Source organism: Ictalurus furcatus, chromosome 4, assembly GCF_023375685.1.
Source record: "Ictalurus furcatus strain D&B chromosome 4, Billie_1.0, whole genome shotgun sequence".
Classification (NCBI taxonomy): Eukaryota; Metazoa; Chordata; class Actinopteri; order Siluriformes; family Ictaluridae; genus Ictalurus; species Ictalurus furcatus.
In genome coordinates, this window is record NC_071258.1 from 1,217,501 (window position 1) to 1,239,419 (window position 21,919).

The 21,919-nt window shown below is 40.9% G+C and overlaps 1 protein-coding gene across 3 annotated transcripts in view; it reads left to right on the forward strand.

Annotated features, from left to right (window-relative positions):
• The window catches only part of luzp2 (leucine zipper protein 2), a 106,689-nt gene extending 85,376 nt beyond the window's left edge, over positions 1-21,313 (forward strand). The window contains exons 6-12 of one of the 3 annotated variants that reach the window (XM_053622474.1): positions 961-1,023; positions 1,555-1,617; positions 3,503-3,577; positions 3,814-3,981; positions 12,376-12,477; positions 18,911-18,985; positions 19,617-21,306. In XM_053622474.1, coding sequence (XP_053478449.1) covers positions 961-1,023; positions 1,555-1,617; positions 3,503-3,577; positions 3,814-3,981; positions 12,376-12,477; positions 18,911-18,985; positions 19,617-19,709 — 639 coding nt within the window. In that variant the 3' untranslated portion in view covers positions 19,710-21,306. Of the gene's footprint in view, positions 1-960; positions 1,024-1,554; positions 1,618-3,502; positions 3,578-3,813; positions 3,982-12,375; positions 12,478-18,910; positions 18,986-19,616 lie in introns of all 3 variants that reach the window. The other 2 variants (XM_053622475.1, XM_053622476.1) reach the window with 2 other exon arrangements.
• Positions 21,314-21,919: the final 606 nt, after the last annotated feature.

Consider the following 21,919-nt stretch of genomic DNA (forward strand, 5'->3'; position numbering starts at 1 on the left):
TCCTCCTCCTTCCTTCTTCTTCTTCTTCTTCTTCTTCTCCTCCTCCTCCTCCTTCTCCTCCTCCTGCTTCCTTCTTATTATTCTTCTCCTTCTTCTCCTCCTCCTCCTCCATCCTTCTTCTTCTTCTTCTTCTTCTCCTCCTCCTCCTTCCTTCTTCTCCTCTTCCTCCTCCTCCTTCTTCTTCTTCATCTTCTTCTCCTCCTTCTTATTCTTCTCCTTAATTGTTGCTTTGTATTACGCAGTTTGATGACACGCCCACCAAAAACTTTTATCTGAACATAAAAATGTAAATGTCGCATCTGTTCATCAGGAGCCGGGTTCAGAATAACACGGTGCTACAAATGTTAAATGGGTGGATGTGGTGATGATATCGCTCATGCTAGCAGTCACAGTCATGTAGCCAGGAATTAGCAGGACACACTCCAAACAGCAGTGGAACAGTTGCCGTATTGATATTGTTAATAGCTGTAGGAATGAAAATGATTCAAATAATATCCTAGTAATAGGAGAAAAAATGGCATCTTACCAAATAAGTTCTGATCTACCTCTCCTTCTTCTCCTGTGCGTAATCGGGTGTCACCTAGATATCTCTACGCTCAGAGTGTAGCTAGCTGCCTCATAGCTTTCAAACACAAATGGTACAAATGCCCAATGCTGATTGGAAGGACGTGTTTACTGTCTGAAGCAGCGGCAACGTGAGCGACACTTGCCGCGTGTATCTTATGTACACTTAGGGAATTAAATCGACATCCACTAGAGGTCTCTTCATAATAAAATTTAGATAATATTTAGTCTCTCTTTAAAACATTAAAACACCGTCTCTGCCGTCGTTGTGATTGTTGTCATGATCTGTGTCTCAAATTCGCAAACTCTGACTTTTTGTCTGCGTAAGATTTTTTTTTTTGTTCTCTCGTAAATAATAAACACTTATATTTTAATTATAATTTCTTTTCTTTTCAGAACAAAAGCTTGAAGAATAAACTCCTTTCTGGGAATAAGCTGTGTGATATACATGCAGAAGAGGTACATGTCCTTCAGTTACAGTACACACACGCACACACACACACACACACACACACACACACACACACACACACACACTTGTTTTTATTACTACATTTGCTTAGATCTTAACCTTAGCCTCAAAAGGAAATCTTTTGGCAGTTTTCCTCACAGGAAGCAGCCAAATGCCCTGACAGGGTCAAGACTGTACTCCCAATATCATGAGGACAAATACATGACCACACACACACACACACACACACACACACACACACACACACCACACACACACACTGCGAGTCCTTTGAGGTTAAAAAGATCGAAAGTCAATGTACATGTGTTTACTGAAACAGCTGTCCAGCTGTGCAGGTCAGCGCTGCTGTGAAAGGTTATTTGAGTGTTTTTACATTTTACTCGATTTGTTCTCTAAAGGTCCTTCTCTTTCACAAGCTGCTTATCTTAACAGGAAAAGAAACCACCTGCTGTAGTTTTTACTGTTTATATACTAGCTCATATTTTCTCTTAACTTTTTTTTTGTTTTTTTTTTCGCAGTCTAAAAGAATCCAGGCCCAACTGAAGGAGCTGAGATACGGCAAAAAGGATTTAATTTTCAAAGTAAGTGTCTAATGATGAAAAGCCGCCATAATTAAATCCGAGCAAGGAACGTGCAGGTTCTTAACCTGTTTAAAAAAAAAAAAAAAGCGATTTCACCTGAACTGTGCTTTTAATTGAATCTCTGAGCAGAGGTGCGCTGCTCTGAGAGGATTCACTTAAATACTCGGGAGACCTGCTGCTGAATTCAACAACACGATCCCAAAGCTAAAGGGCCTTATTATTATTATTATTATTTATTTATTTTACACTTTTACACAGTTTTTTTCTGCAGGAAGCAGCTGTTATGAATGAATTTCCCCTCTCATCATGTGTGCCATGTGTTTTGTCAGGCCACGTGCCTTTGTTTCTGTTCTAGTCCTGTCTCCGCCCCTCTCCTGTCATTGGTCTGTAACCGATTGTACTCAGCGTTTCTGCGTTTTCTTCATGATTACTTTGCCGTATATTGTCTGTCAGTGTTTTTTTGTTTTCTTGCCGATTGTATTCGTGCATTTCTGGGCCTTGTGCTCGGGCTTTCGAGTTGATTTTCTGTGCTCCATGTCTAGAACCGTACCTGTATTATCCTGTATGATTAGAGATATGCCTATGATACCTGTGCTCTGACCTTCATTTTAAATTCTAAATGGTCTGCACTTATATAGCGCTTTTTTAATCCTAGACATTCAGCAAAGCTCTTTACACTGGTTCTCATTCACACACACACACACACACACACACACACACACACCAGTGGTAGCAGAGCTGCCATGCAAGGCGCTAGCTTGCCATCGGGAGGAACTCGGGGTTCAGTGTCTTGCCATGTGGAGTCACATGGGCCGGGAATCGAACCGCCAACCCTACGATTAGTGGACGACCCGCTCTCGATTTCATTCTGCGATTTCTATCCCTGATTTTTTTCCCCAGGTATATACAGTAGGCGAGTGCCTGTGTTTAAAGACGATTGTTTACAAACTATTGATAAACCTTAATCTGTTCTATTCAAGAAAAATCTGGCAACCTCACACCCAGAAAATCATCTTAAGCAGACGCATAACCAAACTTTGAATACATGCAAAGTTTTCCCTGTAACTCTCTGAACGACTGAAGTCGCAGACGCCGATTGACTCAATACTATGAGTTTGTTGTTGGTGTGGCGCTGGACGCATCCCTTACATCGGCATACGGCAAATCGTCTGATTGTGACTTCTAACTCATTAAAAGTGCTCAAAACGGCTCAGCGTGTAACCATATAAATGAAGCATGCAATGGCGGTGTTATGTCCGTCATCTATTATACAACACATCTTCGGTAAATTCTATTCAATTCAGTTTTATTTGTATGGCATTGCTCTTAACAATGTCACAAAGAAATGAATACATACCATAGCTCTGTGCTAACTGCTATAGTATAATGTCAGTGAAACGTGAAAAGCGATGCACGCAGGGTAACACCATCTGTTATCCAGGAACGCTGCCAGCCCCCTCCGTTTAGTTCTGCTGCTTTCTCTGACTTTCTGATCCACATGTGCCATCTGGAAACCCTCAGTGTGAGGATCGCGTTGGGAATCAGTTGGTTAAGCAAAGTCTCTGTTAAACACAAACGCTGCACTCGTTGTATTCCCACTCCCGGGCGAGTGTGGAGGGTGTCACGGTATATTACACAGTACGGTATGCAAATGATATGCAAATACAGGGCGTGTTGCAGTATGCTACGCAAATAGTATGCAAATGTACTTTTTTATCCAATTGTAGTGCCTTTTATTAGATTTCGTCCATAGATTCAGGGATTTAACGGCAAAACTGTGCACATCGGTATTTCGACTGATCAATCAGAACAGAACAGATTTAAGCACTGAACCCATGTCTATAATAAACACTAATAAAGCAATATGTTTTCTTTTTTGGTGAAGGGTCAGCAGCTCATGGACCTGGAGAACAAACTACGAGTGGCCAAAGAGGAACTGGAGAAAGCAGCGCTGGACAAGGTGAGACGAGAAATGCTAAAATCTCTCTTTCACTAGAAGCTGTATATATTTTAGGATCAGCCTGCCCTCGGACGTTCTCCACGTTCTCCGTCTCGGCTGAGGACGTAATTCAACCTAGAGATTTTTGTCCTGCAATGTGCGCAAAAAGAAACGACATTGATTTTAGAGTATTAGAATATGTGTCACGATTAGAAATGTTTCCCATCCATTTCTTTTTTGTCCGGATTTTGATTTAGGAGTCCCAGCTGAGAGCTTTGAAGGACACGGTCCATATCTGCTTCTCGTCTGTCCTACAAACCCAGACGGTGGATTTACACAGACTGCCGGCCACGCCCACTCACTTGATGCGGTACTCTCCGTTCTTCAATAACTCAAGAGTCACCTTCAGGGAGCCGCACATGAAGGTACGCCATGGAGCTGTCGAATCCAGCAATCTGATTGGTCGGGGGGGGGGTGTCGATTCATTTTCTGTAGCGTCAGCTCTGACAACAGTGCATGTTTATTTATTATTAATGCGCTCGTTCTAATACGTTATCGTCTCTATAGTAACAGCTCGTTCACAGGGACGACTACGGCAGACGATCCATGTAAACAGTTTAAGAAGTAATGGAAGGAGTCTCCAGTGTCAGTGCTTTGTAACAGTCAGGACAGAGGAGTTTTACGGTTTCTCGGGTAACGTGACGAGCTGCGTTTTTTTTGTCCTATTAACTTCAAGAGAGACTAAAAAAACGAGCGGCTGGTGAGGGAACGCTGCTATAATGTATGTTTACTTGTTTCACGGACGTTCCATAACATTAAATGGGAGTGCGAGTGGATAAAAAGTATGACGTCTCTTTAAATAGTAAGTATGACGTTCTTTAAATAATTAAACATTGTAATAGTTGTAAATTGCTGTTGTGTGTATGGAATAAAACGCTTCGGGGCATGCTGTTATTGGAAAATAATCAACTTGACGGCGGTTACAGAAACTACTTTTGCTCTTAAGTGTTAAAGAAACATTACAGCTTATCCATTTTGAGATTTGTACTGCACTGAGCTCCTCTACTGAGAGTCGAATCAGTTCCAACAACCGATGATGACTAAACTCAGAATCCCAGCCTGAACACACACACACACACACACACACACACACACACACACACACACACAGTGTCTGTATGAGTGAAATATTCATTAGTATGTGCTTTTGGAGAAAGTGTGAGTGGAACATACTTCATATTTAACAAGCCCTGAGAGGAGGCAGCTCTAGTGGCCTGTTAGTGCACCATGTAACTTTTACCAAAAGCTTTCAGGCATTGTTCATGTATTTATATTTGTTGGAATATTTATATTAGCCAGGCAATTCTTAGAAACACTCCAATTTCCAAGATGTCCGTGTGCAATACAAAGAAATTCCAGCAGTTCCTGAAAGATATTGGCTTCAGACATCAAGATATGGTGGCTGCAAGATTCAGTGTCCTCTGATGATTACAGACGGGAGATGACGATGAATTTGAATTCCTCTCGGACTCTCATCGCCGCTGTCTCATTGCTGTTCTTGCTGCTAGTCACAGACGGTTTCACTCTATATCCAATTCATCACAGAGAAAACCAAACATGCTTGAGAATATCAGCGCCATGACACTTAGCATTATAAAACTGACATGAACACATTATATGTGTGTGTTACACAAAGATATGCTCACCTGTGGGGTGAACCGAAGAGGAGAGTCCACCAGCGTGGACCTGGAAATGTGAAGGATCTGGAGAGGTTCTGTACGGAGGAACGCTCTCAGATCCCTCGCCATGTATTCTCCAACCTCATCAGGCGTTATAGGAGAAGACTCAGAGCTGCTATCTTGGCAAAGGGACGTAGCACAAAGTATTGACTAAAAGGGTGCCAATAATTGTTGCACACCTATATTGAACAAAGGATAAACCTGTGTTGTGTTTGCAAATGTTTGATATCCATGAGAGCAGAGAATTTTTATGAACAAATATCCTTCTTTACTCATATTTACCAAGGGGCCACTGGCATGTGCAGCAGATCTCTGAATCCGGTTGATGTAAAATGTAAACACAATAATAATAATAATAATAATAATAATAACAATAATAATAATAATAATAATAATAATAATAATAATAATGCTTCTTTAAGAAAGTTTTTGGCATATCAAGCTCAAATGGTTGTTTAGAAAAAATTGACCCCTGGGGAACACCAGTTGTGAGTTGCTGAGTTTCAGAAGCTCCTCCCCTCCACAATACCTTGAAGGATCTGCCTGTGAGTTATGATTCCACCCAGCGCAGAACCGTTCCGGTGATGCCCAGGCTGGAGAGGGTCGACAGGAGGATCTGATGGTTCACAGTGACGAAAGCAACAGTGAGGTGGAGTAGGATGAGGACAGATGATCTCGAGCTTGCTCTTGCCAATCGCAAGGTTTCAGTGACGGAAAGCAGAGCGGTCTCCATGGAGTGACTGCTTTTGAAGCCAGAATGCTTGGTGTCTAGGAGGTGGTTCTGTGTGAGAAAAACGGAGAGTTGATTAAAAACAGTTCTTTCAAGGATTTTGGAAATAAAATGGAGGAGGGAAACAGGTCTGTAGCTATCAACTCCAGCAGGGTTAAGTGTCGTTTTTTTTAAGCAGCAGGGTAACCCGGGCCTGCTTAAATGAGCTAAAGGAGGTGCCAGTAGTAAAGACGTGTATGAGTACAGGTTGTAGCATGGGAGAGATGGTCTGAAGAAGGTGACAAGGGATAGGGTCAAGAGGACAGGTTGTAGGACGGCTAGAGAGGAGGAGTTTTGAGACATCAGTCTCTGAGAGAGGAGAGAAGGAGGCCAGTTGAGAGTTACATGGTGGAGGAGCTGGTATTTGCGTGTCTGGGGTTGAGGACTGGTTCCTGATTGATGTAACCTTGCTTGAAAAGAACGTGGAAAAGTCATGTTCAGTGAGAGAGGTAGGGGAGGGTGGAGGAGGGGGACAGAGAAGAGAAGAGAATGTTTTGAAGCGAGTGTGGGTGTTGGGAGAACTGCCAATCTTCTCCTGGTAGTATACTTCATCTTCTGACACTTATCATAATGCTTAACAAGTACTTTGCCTAAAAATGTCAACTGACATATATCATTGCTCATGAAAGGTAAGCAGTTCAATCGTGACATTGTTGACTCTTCGGGGGGAAAAAAACAGAACGTTTGTTCTTGCTCATGCAGGTCTTGTAGTTCTTAGCCTATAATTCTGCAGAAATTTCCTGCGTGACGCCATGTCGTTCACGTTTCTGCTTTCGTTTAGCGGTGCCTCGTTATGTTTACGTTTAAGTTTGATTGGACCGTTAGCTTTTTGACCTACATGATAAAGTCTATGATGCCTTATATATGAAATAAATCAATCAGACATTTATTTATCTTTTGGCCAATATATAAATCAATATATACATTAATTCATTTATAAAATCGGTCATAAAACCTAAGCTAACTAGAGTAAACTTGCACCAATTACAAAGACTAATTACACTGAATGAATTCACACTAGCTGTGTCATGTAAGAATCACACAAAGAATGTCACAGGTCACGTCGAGCGTCACGTCAAGACGTCAGTCAGTCCACGTCGGACATGCGTCAGCTGTGTTTCTGTACAAGCTACTCTCAGGAGAAGAGCTGCACTCTAATTTCATACTGTTTTAGCATCTCCAGTGCTAAAAAACAACATTTGGTGATCAGTTATGAGGAGATAAATCTATATTTCTGGTGACCCCCCCCCCCCCGAAAGATATTAACTGTTTAATGTTGAATAATTTATGGAATAAGCCTAGTTCCAGAGCTACCAGGATCCCCTGCCGACAATCACGTTCGCCTTTTGGCCACACCCCCTCTCAGAAAATTTTCCCGTTTACTAATCACACTCACCTGTTGTTCACGTTCACCTGTCGTGGGCGGCTGTGGATCGGGTGGTATAGCGGGTTGTCCACTAATCGTAGGGTCGGCGGTTCGATTCCTGGCTCACGTGACTCCACATGCCGAAGTGTCCTTGGGCAAAACACTGAACCCCGAGCTGCCCCCGATGGCAAGCTAGCATGGCAGCTCTGCTACCGTTGGTGTGTGAGGGTGAATGAGAACCAGTGTAAAGCGCTTTGTAGAACGGCAAAGGTTAAAAAGCGCTATATAAGTGCAGACCATTACGTCCTCAGCTTCCTCTAACTACCGTTACTGTGCACAATGTATAGAAAGTATAAATGAGGTCTTGATGCAACATGTCCAATATGAATTGACCTTTGGACTGCTCTCACACTCTGCTTTATTTGGTTCTCAACTGCTAGTGCACATTTTACATCTAATGACCAAGTCACAAAGTCACAAGTTGGTTGACGTGATGTGACGTCCCACTCCCTCGGCTGCATCTACAGTTCAAATTCTCTTCATTTCCGGCAAATAACCTTCTCGTCACCAGAGTTACACCAAGTTTTACTTCAACTTTAATAATCATAATAATAAATCGAATCTAGATAACAAGCTAGTCTAGGTAGTTAGGGTATTCTAGGTAGGACATGTCAGTCTGAAGCGTTGTCATGGCTACGGTGTTTTTATTTTAATATCAGAATATCAATCGACACCTTCTGACCAAACTGGCATGAGAATTTAACAGACATGAATAGCTCACATCTGTCAGAGTGCTACTTTATTATGGAAATGTGGATTTTACTCCAGATTCTACTACAGGTTTTTTCATCAGAATGATATTTAAATGCTGCATCACCTAGATAATAAAAGCATCAGATTTTAGAACAGGTGTTAAATTATTACTGACTTTTTAGCAGGTCATTTACCACGTCTGTATTTCTGCTAGAGGGCTGAATTGTGACTATATTATAATCTAAATGATATCATTTAAATGATCTACTATACAATATAGTGGTATATGAATATTTGATGCCATATATCCTTTAAGATAATGCACTATATAATCGCTTTGTTTAGCAGTGTTAGTCTATTTAGCTGAAAAACTGCACTAATTGTCTTCCGGATGTCGTGCTGTGAGTGTCAGCGCTGAGTAAATATGCAGGATATCTCTCTGCTAGTACAGAAAACAATGGCTTGGAAACCCGTTGATGTGAAATTTGGGTGTTTGAAATGAGCAATAAAAGGAAGTTTAGGCTCCTCTTGCTACTTTAAGGCTCATAAATAAACATGTTGTGTAGCAGTACTGTGGTCTGAAGTAGACAGGTGTGAGGAATATCCCTGATTTCAGATATTACAGGTGCAGAATCAGATTCATAGCAGGATGCACTACGGTAAATATAAGTTGGTGGCAGATATACAGGTGCATAAAACTAAAAGTGAACGGAAGACAACTTCATTTGTGTTTTTAGTGCCTGCTGTACGTTTGTAGGTAACATGCAATAACCGAAAAGGGATGGAAGGATCCATTCTGAGACTATACACGAGTATGATATAATCCTATTATGACTCAAAACACACCGAAAGAGCAGCCGTATTCTCCACAATAAAACGACAGATGAGCCAACTGACATATTAAAGGTCCTTGATATTGACAGACGCTTCATGGAACTCCGCCCCCTTCCCCCATCTCATGCGCTCTTGCTTTCTTCCATGGTAAACAGAGAATATTTCAAGTTTTTGATGTGTTCATTTCACAAATGTGAAATAAAATCTCTTAGTATACGTTCAATATAGCTAGCATTAAGGCTCGTTCAAACCAAAGACGATAACGAGAACGAGAACTACAACGATAACTATATTTGCGTCCACACCAACGAACAATATGACTGTCTGTTTGGTGAAAACGGATGAATATGACCAGCCGCTGCTTTACTTTCGTCATCATCTTCATCATCGTGCCATCAAACTCTGGATCCACCTTTTATAATTACAAAGGTGGTTTCTCTATGGCCCTGGTTGACCACAGGTATTACTTTACCATAACTGATGTTGGTGGCCATGGCTCCAACAGTGATGCAGTGGTGCATCTTTGCTCAAAGCAATAAAAAATGACAACTTGGCAATCTCTTAACCACGACCACTGCCTGGATTCTCACAAACAAGCCCCCATGTGATTGTGGCTGATGAGGCCTTCCCACTGTCCCAGAATATAATGCGCCCCTTCTCTGGAAAGGACCTATACGAGGCTAGATGGATACTGTATATAACTAAAGGCTGTCAAGGGACAAGAGGATGGTGGAGAAGTGGTTGAAGTGTATCAAAGAAGGATCAAGCTGCAGCCTCAAAATGTGGGCCACTTGTGTCCTGCATAACTACATCATCAAAACCACCGACCCAACAACCCAGCACCAAGCACCAGAGTGTACGACAGAATCCAGTTCCAGTGGAGCTGTACAGAATCCACAGCAGTGTGGAAATCATCCCTCAAGGGAAGCATTCCTGATAACGGAAGCCTACGAGGACTATTTCATGTCTATGACTGCAGCAGTGCCATGGCAGCAGAACGCCCGCTCTGGAGTGGCTCAATAGAGGGAACTGAACTGTTGCACAAGCTCTATATTTAATTCCATTTTGTTCATGATATTTATGAATTAATAAAAAATAAAAAAAACCTAATGTACATAACCCTACGGTATTATTTGACTGGAATGATTGAAAAAGATTGCTTGCCACATTATATTGCCATGATTAAAAGCTCTTCTGTTATGGATTCCACTAGTCTTTTAAATATAGAACGATTTTTTAAAACTATATCTTTATGGTTATAGTTATCATCACCGTTCTTGGCGTGAAGTGAACGGGCCTTTAGACACGTATACAAGTATAAAAATGGATCAACTCATTGAAGACACTATTAATATATACTATTTTAATTAACACACTACTAATACATGGATTCCGTATTAAAGTCATGCTCACACGTTTCAGCGTGTCGGTGTGGAGGCCGCTCAGGCGTGGGAGGAAGCGCGTGGATGTTTCTTCTTACTGTAAGAAAAGCAGCTGATGCTGAAAACCTTTCTGATGACCAGATCTCTGGAGTTTTACTGAAAGTTAAAGATGGTTTCTCCAGCAATCATGGAATCACACCGAAGACCAACACCTGATGTGTTTCTGAATCATTTCTAGACGCTGGTCTGACTTGCATCAAACCCAGCAGACGGGTGTTGGTTTTAACCAGCACATACGGAACATGGTGGCTGTTAGGCTATGGGTCTGCTGTGAATTCTAGATGGTGTGAGGATTTTTTTTGTGAGTTCACACAGGCCGAATGAAACGAACCAGCAGGAAGTGTTTAACCCGTGGGCCTTGAGTCTGACACGTCTAGTCTACGTTCTCCACTCAAGAGCGTTCAATCAAGCTACATCAACACTTATTCACTGGAATCCCCGGTCACCACTGCGTTTCTATTCCCCTCTGCGCCGCTGAACTGAAATGCACCACAAAGCAAGATGGTACAGTCTTGAATTATGTTCAAGTGAGCTGTAAATTGGTATTGTTCCCGTCAGCATTAAGTGCTAGACAATGAAATTAAATCGTGCCGATGCGTACACACACTACTACTTACAAATTCTTCCATACACCTCAAACAGTCTGTGTACAAACACATTATAATTCCTCACGAGTTACTAACCATCTGCTTTTTCCCGCATCGCTTTAAAGAATCCCGTTCCTTTGTCTTTATCACACAGATACTATTTTAGTCCCAGCTACAGATTTGTGAAAGGTCATTCATTATTATTATACCGAAGGCTTGCTGATTCATTTTCTACAACGGCGGCTCTGACGGTAGGACATGTTTATATTAATGCGCTCGTTCTAATATGTTATCGTTTCTATAGTAACAGCGAATTCACAGGGACTCGTACGGCAGACGCTCCACGTAGACGGATTAAAATAATCATAGACACGGTGACGTTTTCGTTAAGGAGAAGTGTGTTTATGTAACGTATGGAAGGAGTCTCCAGTGTCAGCGCTTAAAGCTGTAACGTTAAGTTTTCACACATCTTCAGGACAGACGAGTTTCCGCGTCTTGCTTTTTTGTTGTTGTTGTTGGGTTTTTTTTGTATGTTCTACACTAAAGGTGGATTTTGTGAGTATCTAGACTAGATATTTCACTTTACAGAACAGATATGAAATGATGCTGCTATATTACTATACGTCATACTGTTTTATTTTTTTGTTTTTAGGCTAATTTGGGGAATTTTGCTCTATAATTAAAGAAGCTGTGGCATGAAATAGTAACCTCATGCAGTGTAACATAAGCAACTAATCCAAGTCTATCTCCAAAACAAAGACGAGTAATAATAATTTTATATAAAAAAAGAGAAAAGTATTTGTTCACTTCCTGCTTATAAAGTTCATGAAAATAATGCATCGATTTTTACAGGCAGTGACTGAAATGAATTGATGTAACGATCATAAATCCATTACTATTTAAACTGGTGTGTAAACACAGTAATTCACATGTTTAAACTGAGTGTAATTAATTCTTATCACATCATAGCTGATTCTGTGGTGTCATTAAATATCGCATTTTTGCCTTATGAATCAAAATCGTGTCATATGGAGGTCTGAGGTTCACATCCATAATATATACCGTAATTACTCGTAAACTGAAGATGTATCATAGTAGCATATGACATCCTGGTGGTCGCTTTTAGTTAAAAAAAAAAACCAACAACAACGAAAAGCTCAAAAATAGGCTCGGCATCTAAGAGGTTAATTTAAACCAGTAACTCGGAGACTCCAGACCTCTCCAACCATTGGAAAGGTTTCCCAATGAAAACAGTTCACAGTTTCCTTTCTCTTTCCGTCGCAGTACGATTGCACTGAATCCGTACTTCTTTCTCATCTTTGCTTTAAGGACATCCCAAAAGTTCCCAGAATCACAACAAGTAAATCGTCTGTGAACACGGAGCTAATGAGGAGAGACGGTACAGGAGTCAAGGCCTGCCAGATGGTAAAGGTAAACGTTCAGTGTTTTTACATTTTTAATAGCTTTTTATTATTATTATTATTATTATTATTATTATTTTTAATCCTAATATGCAGCTCATTGAGTTTCAGAGCATCTTTCCGGCATCAGAAACCATTCACAATTCTCCTCTAAATGCTAAACCTTTGCGTAGATCAATACTTGACTGATTACAGTAAAAGCACTGCGTTTCTCGAGCAGCATGGGAAATTATCGCTGGCAGGTACAAATGTGTATATTACTGCTAAAAAGTTTGAGGGCAGATATCGAACTTGTTAAAATGACATTTGTTTGTAATGGATAGACACGAACACTACTTGTTTTTATATTCCCACACTGTCTCCGAGTTGACAAATATCCTGCGGATCAGCCTGCCAGTGTGTGATATGAGCTTCCCTTGTTGGTGAGGTTGAAAACAGAATGAGGAATCTGTATCAATATGTCACGGTACAGACAGATACAGAGCAGCAGAATGGAGAGACGAGCAGAGGCGAGGAACGTTGCGCAGAGCAGATTCATCTCACTGAATAGTGACATGACATTATCAACCATACTGACAGAGCCGTGTCTAAGGGCCGTATTCAGAGTCAGCGAATGAACTCCCATATTTTTACGTGGCGAACGTTCTGCAGATGCTGAAGCTGAGTTTCTGGACGCGGCGTTCCGATTAGGCGCAGGACCCGCACGCGGTTCGTGCCTCCGACGTCATGAGATTTCTGTCCGAGATGAGGATTTACAACAGCGTCCAGACTGTAGCTTTTTAAACATCATAACTTGGGAAAATATCAGGGATAGGAAGTGAAGATCGAAACACAGTTTTTGTCCTTTACTGTCAAATATGTCAAATATGACGTAACATAAAAGCACGAGTCGATTTATAAATGAAAAATAAAAAGACTAATATGATAACTAATAAATGGAATAGAAGTCCAGTCGTATATATATACTGTAGTGTTGATATACTCCTGGATGAATAGTCCTAGTTGTCATGATCACAACAATCCCTGTTGCAATTTAACAAAATGGCTTCCACTTCCACTCAACCTTCTGCAGCGCATAGAATAGCACTTGATCCAGTACATCCGTTTATTTGACGTTTTATTATTATTTTTACACCATTCTACAACACTTAACCGTGCACACAGCTTAATGAAGCTACGCGGCAATAAATCAGGCTAACGTGTGTGTAGGACGTTTGCTGAATTAGTAAAATAATACGCGTGCTTGTGTTAATTCAATGGGCTGTCCTGTAAAGAAAACCCGCCCACTGAGCGCTCATCTGCTCATCCGCTCATCTTCAGCCTGCTTTCTATCGTCCTCTCACGATAAATAAACGTGTCCACGCAGAAAACGGGACATTTTTATTTTGTACTCTGTTCGTATGGAGCGTCTGCGGTACGAGTTCCTGTGAATGAGCTGTTACTATAGAAAGATTAGATTCAGACGAGCGCATTAATATAAACCTGTGATTTGCAGCTGCGGCGTTATCCGAGCCGCGCCGTGAGAACTACATGTGAAAATATTCGCTGGTGGTTGAGAAAGAAAAAAAAAAAAACAACCTCCTAGCATGAAAGCAGACTTAATTGGACAACCCGCGAGTGCAGGATGAATCACCAGCATTTTTGCCAATTAAATAGAATCCACAAACTGGAAATTAAAATATCTCCAGCACATATATATATATATATATATATATATATATATATATATATATATATATATATATATAATAACCCTACCTTGTGCCCGATGCTCCCTGGGATTGGCTCCAGGTTCCCCCATGACCCTGAAGAAGGAGTAAGCGGTAGAAGACGGATGGATGGATGGACGGATGGATGGATATAATATATTTATTATTCAGGATATACTGTTATACATGTCTGTGTATTCTTACAAGCACTTACACTATTGATATTATAGGGAAAAAGATGACATAAATAAAACGTAATAAAAGAGAAGACGAATGTTTAATATTCTGTATCCCAGCCAACTTCAAGAGTTTTGACTTGATATAAAGAGAAGCATACGGATGGCGCTCGAGTGGAAACGAATTGTAAAAAGGTCCTTGAACGTACCAATGTGTGTGTGTTTAAGAGAGTTTATATCACCTTTAAACATTTCACCCCACTTAAGAGTTAAGATTATTCTGCACCGCATGAAGAAAACACACTTATACATAATCTGTTTCAACACACACACACACACACACACACACACACACACACACACACACACAGGGTCTTGTAATAAGATAATCAAATGTCCTCCACTACACACCAAAAGGTAGGGACGCTTGAGTTCAAGGGCGTTTATATGTATCGTATTAATCTGTTATAAAGGAATGCTGGAGAATTTGTGTAAGGTTTTTATGAATAATGTTTTGTAATGAATTACATCACTTTAAAAAAAAAAAAAAAGAAGAAGAAGAAGATGCGGAATTATGCGTTGTACCACGATCATGGGGAAATGAAATTTCATTTCAACCTATAAAAAGCTGTATAGAGGAATGACAATAAAAACCACTTGACTTAACACACACTCTCTGATTTCCTCTGAAGTGACTCTCTCTGGAAGCCCCGCCCCCGTCCCCGCCCTCTCACCTCACATTCGTAACGTTTTGACCGTCGCTCTCATCTCGGCTCAATTTTCCCGATTGAAAATCACGCGTCCGCGGCGTCCTCTGTTCCTGTCGCGCTCACCGGAGAACGATTTGAGTTCATTAATATGAAATAAAATCAATAAATACATGTTTGACTTAACTAACGTCAGACACTGATCTAGCTAAAATCGGTTAATTAGGGATACCACTTTAAGGTTTTGCTCGAGAAATGGTCAAATATGAAGATTTTTTTTTTAAACAAAAAGACTAAATAGACCTACAGCAAAGTGTCAAATCTAACACTTTACAAATCATTGTAAAGGTGATGATATTAGAACGTGATTAAGAAGGCTATTTGCTCTCATTTGGTGGTTAGTGCAGCAGTGTGCAAATGCAGAGTATGAGTATATACGGGGTTTTACGGTAAACAGCTGCTTGGGAGGGGGAAAAAAAAGCTTCTGACATGACGTCTTAATTCCATTCGTGTTTACTTCGAGTGTGACTTTAATCGGATTAAGGTCATCAGTAATCTCTGTTTACATGCTAGTTTCTTAATCAGAGTATCGTCTTAATCGGGTAAATATCGGATTATTGTCGTCCGTGTAAACACACCGATAGAGCGACTTACAATTATCTTATTTTTATACAACAGAGGCAGCTCGGCAGCGCTGGGGCTTGAACTCACAACCTTCTGATCAGAAGTCCAACGTCTTAACCGCTTCAGCTCATAACGTCTTTTTCCTGGAATAAGAAGAAAGTAAACTTTCCTAATGTTACCTAAAAGGGCACTTGAACATGGAGCTTTTATTTTTTTTTTTTTACCCCTGGTGGTTACCGTAAAACCCTGCATACTGTACACACACACACACACACACACACACACACACACACTCCATTTTCTAGCTTAAACAAATGATGTGAAATTGATTCGAAAGGCCCTGCGTTTATACCCTGACTACGCATCATTACTCTTCAGGGTTGGCAGGTCTGAATTTTCGATGAAATTTGCAGCTGTCATCTGATCTTCTGGGAGCTTAGATCTATTAGTATTTATTAAATCGACTCCTTATAGGAGCAGAGAATTAATGCTCTTTAACCAAAGTGCCGAAGGTCGATCTGCATTTAGAAATAATCATAACAAAACACATTTCCAGTGCAACTTTAATTATTTACCAGGCTCCGTACACCACCTGAATGAACGATTAGAACGCCTTCAGACTAAAGCGCGCTTACGCCTGCATTAATAACACTGTTATGGAGAACTATGTGGACCTTGTGAACTTTCTACAACTGAATGTGCTGGTAGTTAAATAAATAAATAAATAAATAAATGCTTTGCTAAAATGTACAGTTAAAACAGTTAGAGTAACAATCTCGAACGGTCCACTGATAAGGATAAGCGAGAGCTGTTCTTTCTTCTCTACTTTGTGTAACGACAAATCTCTAAAACCTCTAACGTCACCTTGTGAGTTTTTAACTGAAGCTGTGACTGCTCGGGCTGCGGAGGGCCGAACACAGACAGGTTAAATGCAGGAGACTGTGCTGGTTTATTTTCATTTGTGAGGAGAGGGGAATGGTGAGGGTTTTAGTGGAAGGTGTCACACAGGGACGTCTTCCTGGCGTGGGGCACGGCAATATGGCTGTAGCTGGCTCGAGGCGAGACCCAAGGAGCCAGGCGCTGGTCGTGGGTGTCGGCCGAGGGGGCAGATGGTCCACGGAGCGCCTTCGTCAATGCTGGCGTCTTCTATATCTGCGTCCGTAAGGAAAACAGACAGAGGCGTCGGTGACATCAAGTGCGGAGACGTATCTCACCTCTCTGTGCTTCTGCGGGCTTCTGAAATCCTCCCGGCGTCTGCTGGAGGGTGAATTGCTGCCGCTCCACTCCACTCACTATCCTCCAGCCATGTGTGCTTCTGCTGCCCCGCCTTGCAGCCACGCGCTTTCAAGCTGTCCAAAACATTCTCGTGCTGAAACAGAGCGGTCTGTTCGGCACCCGAGCGGCAGTCGTGCAATCTTCTGATCTTTTGCTCAAAAAATTCACAGAAATACTCTGCTCTCATGGATATCAAACAATTGTAAACAAAACGCAGGCTTATCAAAAAAAAATCTCTGTTAAATATATGTGTGCAACAATTATCAGCACCCCTATGAAATCATATAAGATTAATTTATGTGAAGTATATTCCCATTGATATTTTACATGTTTTTAGTTCACCTGGGTGACTAGGAACAGGAAATTGCTCAACCATGACTTCCTGTTTCACAGGGGTATAAATATGAGGTAACACACAGGCCAAATTCCCTTAGTCATTCATAACAATGGGTAAGAGCGAGGAATATAGCTGTGATGTGCAGCAAAAGGTTGTTGAGCTTCACACAATGGGGCGTGTCTATAAGAAAATAGCGAAAGCATTGAAAATGTCCATTTCCACCATCAGGGCAATAATGAAGAAGTTCCAGTCGACTGGAAATGTTATGAATCGACCTGGAATTGGACGTGTGTCTATATCGTCTCAACGCACTGTGAAGAGTGGATAAAACATCTCCAAGGATCACAGCTGGAGAAGTGCAGATGTTAGTTGTGTCTTGGGGTCAGAAAGTCTCCAAAACTACAATCTGAAGTCACCGACATCACCACAAGCTGTTTGGAAGGGGTTCAAGAAAAAGCCTCTACTCTCATCCAAAAACAAACTCGAGCATCTTCAGTGTGCAGACACTACTGGAACTTCAAATGGGATGGGGTTCTATGGTCAGATGAAACCAAAATAGAGCTTTTTGGTAATAAACCCCAGAGGTGGTTTTGGAGCACACAGAGAGGTAGCCATATGGAAAAGTACCTCATGCCCACGGTTAAATATGGAGGTGGATCTTTAATGTTTTGGGGCTGTGTTTCTGCCAGAAAGATTCAAATGGGCCGTGGTTGGATCTTCCAGCAGAACAATTATCCAAAACATCATCAAAATCAACACAAAAATGGTTTACTGACCACAACATCAAGGTCCTGCCCTGACCATCCCAGTCCCCTGACCTGAACCCCATAGAAAACCTGTGGGGTGAACTGAAGAGGAGAGTCCACCAGCGTGGACCTCGAAATGTGAAGGATCTGGAGAGGTTCTGTATGGAGGAACGCTCTCAGATCCCTCACCATGTGTTCTCCAACCTCATCAGGTATTATAGGAGAAGACTCAGAGCTGTTATCTTGGCAGAGGGAGCTAGCACAAAGTACTGACTAAAAGGGTGCCAATAATTGTGCCACACACATATTTAACAAATTATTTTTTTTTTATAAACCTGTGTTTTGTTTGCAATTGTTTGACATCCATAATAGCAGAATATTTGTTGTGATTTTTTTTTTTAACAAAAGATAAAAAAAAAAAATGACACAATAAAGACAAATATTTTCACCGCGTTCTTTGCTCATATTCACCAAGGGTGCCAATATTAATGGACGGCACTGCATATTGTCAAAATCTTAGATTACAATTCAATGTTGATATGACTGTTTCCCATTCATATATCATGCATCATTTGCCTTTTCTGTTTGAGTTTTCGTTCATGTTTAACGGCGAGTGTTTGTGTGTAAAGCCAGTGCTCGAGATGCTTTTGAAAAACCTCCGAATAAAAACCCTAAAAATCTGGCAGCCTTGGAGGAGTGCACTACATGCAGGTGATTTTAATAACCCGATATAACAATGTAAAATCTCCTCGTGAGTAACCCGACTCTGAATACGAGGAACTTTCCCCATGTGGATTTTTGGAACGAAGCTTATGGATATAAACACGTTGTTGTGTTTATTCTGAAATGTTCCTTATTTCACTGCTCAGGTGGGTGCTGAATGTTTCCAGAATCAAACTGAGAGAACATCTGTGGAGAAATCAGACCCACCTGCTCACCACCAGGTACAAAACCAACATAACAACAACAACAACAACAACAACAACAACATCCACTTATTTCTACTACTACTACTACTACTACTAATAATAATAATAATAATAATAAAAATAATAATAATTCACATCATCATCACTACTTTAATCCATTAAGTAAAGGTTTTTATCTGCTCAGGTCACCGTATACGACCGCGAGGAAGTGAAAGAGCAAACGGGGTGATTGTTATTGCTATTTCGATATGACAGGGCCATAACTTGTGAAACATAAATACAATTGCACGTGGACTTTTCGACACTGTACACTCGTGTAAAACATCGATCTGCGTTTTCATTTGAATTATGCCACAATTTCTGCAACTGCTTTTGAAAATGATCTGCAATATACCTCCATAGTACTCGACACATTCTTTGTAATGCTTTGGAGCTTATTTTGCCATTTATCAGTCATCTGTTCCGTACCGTAACAATGTGGGCGTGGCTTACGTCACACACCATCGCCCGGTGTCGTATGTCGGGATCGGCACGTTTCTTCTGAGTATCGCGAGCGGCTAAAAAGACCGCACTGACCTATGGACATATTCAGATCTCATATTCAATCCTCTAACGATTGATCATTCCCTCTGTCTCACCTGTACAGCCGAGGACTCTGGAACACACCGACGAACAGATGTCCGCAAACAGCAGGAAGACGGAGGGAGGAAAAAAGACACAGCCGGACAAACGCGACTGAGACACGACTCTAAACAACACAGCTGGACAAACGCGACTAAAAGACTAAAAGGCAGATTTTTTCCGTGTGGTATCGGTTTTAATCAGTTTAACTCCCCTGATCTGTCACTCACAGAGAATAGAAAGCACACACACACACACACACACACACACACTGATACACACAGTGTAAGTATCACTGCTATTGTAGAGAAGGATCCCCAAATGTCCGAGTTTGACCCGAGATCCAGCAGCTTAGTACAACGGCATGCACTATAGACTTTTAGGTTTCACGTTAATAACGGTACTGGTCTTTTCTTTCTTTCTTTCTTTTTTCTTTTTAAAAAAAAAAAAAAAAAGAATAATAATAATAATAATAATAATAACACGTCTGTTATTTTATCCTTTTGAGTTTTTTGGGATTTCTCCAGAGATTGTAGACATCTTTTGATTTGTGGTATTCGTAGTCGAGAACTTTGTGGACTTGCACCACAGGCCAGAGACACGTTCACTCAATACACACGCTTCTGATCGTCTCCGCGCTCGGCCACGGTTCGCCGAAAGTCGATAAAAGAAGCAAAGATGCGGATCTGACGTGACACCGATTCTGTTTTAAATTACCCAGTGCTAAAATTCCTCTTAAATTAAGCGAGAAGTGATGAAGAGCGGCGATATCAATGTGAAGATTTGGTTCTTTTTGTTTGTTTGTTGGTTTGTTTGTTTGTTTGTTTGTGGTGGTGGTAGTTTTCATTTAAACTCTTCCTTTTCTGTATTCTGTATAAGTCTCAGTTATAAACTGAGTAAATCGAGTTGGCTGGCCAACTTTGATCAGTGAACCACCTGAAAGCTTTTGGTGCAAGGATTTAAAGAGAAAAAGGAAAAAAATATATATATATAAATAAAAATAAAAAATAAAAAACAGACTCACAGTGAGTCGTCTCCCTGAGAATGATGTGCCATGCACTGAGGACTTAATCTACTGCTACACGTCTCGGTTTCGCTACCTTCCTGTGTCCTTTCAATAAAACCGTGATTTTCACTAAATGTGTGAATAAATGATTCTTTGTGGAGAAAAAAAAAAAAGAAACAAGACTCATCACTTGTCCAGTAGACCCATGCGTGTATCCGCTGTGTGTTCGGTCGACCTTTCCCCGGACGTGATGTACAGAATAGAACACTGTGTGTCATGCTGTTACAGGAAATGAATCAATAACGGGGTGGTGTGATGAAGCCAGGTGGGTAAAGTAGCCAATAACACTATTTATACAAATAATGACTCAAGCAAACGGCGTTAGTGCTGTTTACACACTGAAATCAATCATTTTCCTCTATCAGCACGTCCCAAAGTGTTTCACTCCTCATAAACCACAGCAGTGTGCCAGTGATTCCAGTTTTTATTTATTGAAGCGTGACGTGTCGGACTTTATATCCATTTATAGTTACATTTAATGTCGAGAAATGTCGAGAAAAAAAAAGTTAGTTTCTGTTGTCACTTACGTTATAGCAGCTATAAACACTCGCTCCTTCATCAGCCCTCTCTCTATTCCCTCTCTCTATTCTCTCTCTCTATTCCCTCTCTTTATTCCCTCTCTCTTTATTCTCTCTCTCTATTCTCTCTCTCTATTCCCTCTCTCTATTCCCTCTCTCTATTCTCTCTCTCTATTCCCTCTCTTTATTCCCTCTCTCTTTATTCTCTCTCTCTATTCCCTCTCTTTATTCCCTCTCTCTTTATTCTCTCTCTTTATTCCCTCTCTCTATTCTCTCTCTTTATTCTCTCTCTCTATTCTCCCTCTCTATTCTCCCTCTCTATTCCCTCTCTCTACTCTCTCTCTCTCTCTATTCTCTTTCTTTATTCTCTCTCTTTATTCCCTCTCTCTATTCTCTCTCTTTATTCTCTCTCTCTATTCTCCCTCTCTATTCTCCCTCTCTATTCCCTCTCTCTACTCTCTCTCTCTATTCTCTCTCTCTATTCTCTTTCTTTATTCTCTCTCTTTATTCCCTCTCTATTCTCTCTCTTTATTCCCTCTCTCTATTCTCCCTCTCTATTCTCCCTCTCTATTCCCTCTCTCTATTCTCTCTCTCTATTCCCTCTCTCTATTCTCTTTCTCTATTCTCTCTCTCTCTATTCTCTTTCTTTATTCTCTCTCTCTATTCTCTCTCTATTCTCTCTCTTTATTCTCTCTCTCTATTCTCCCTCTCTCAATTCTCCCTCTCTTTATTCTCTCTCTCTAT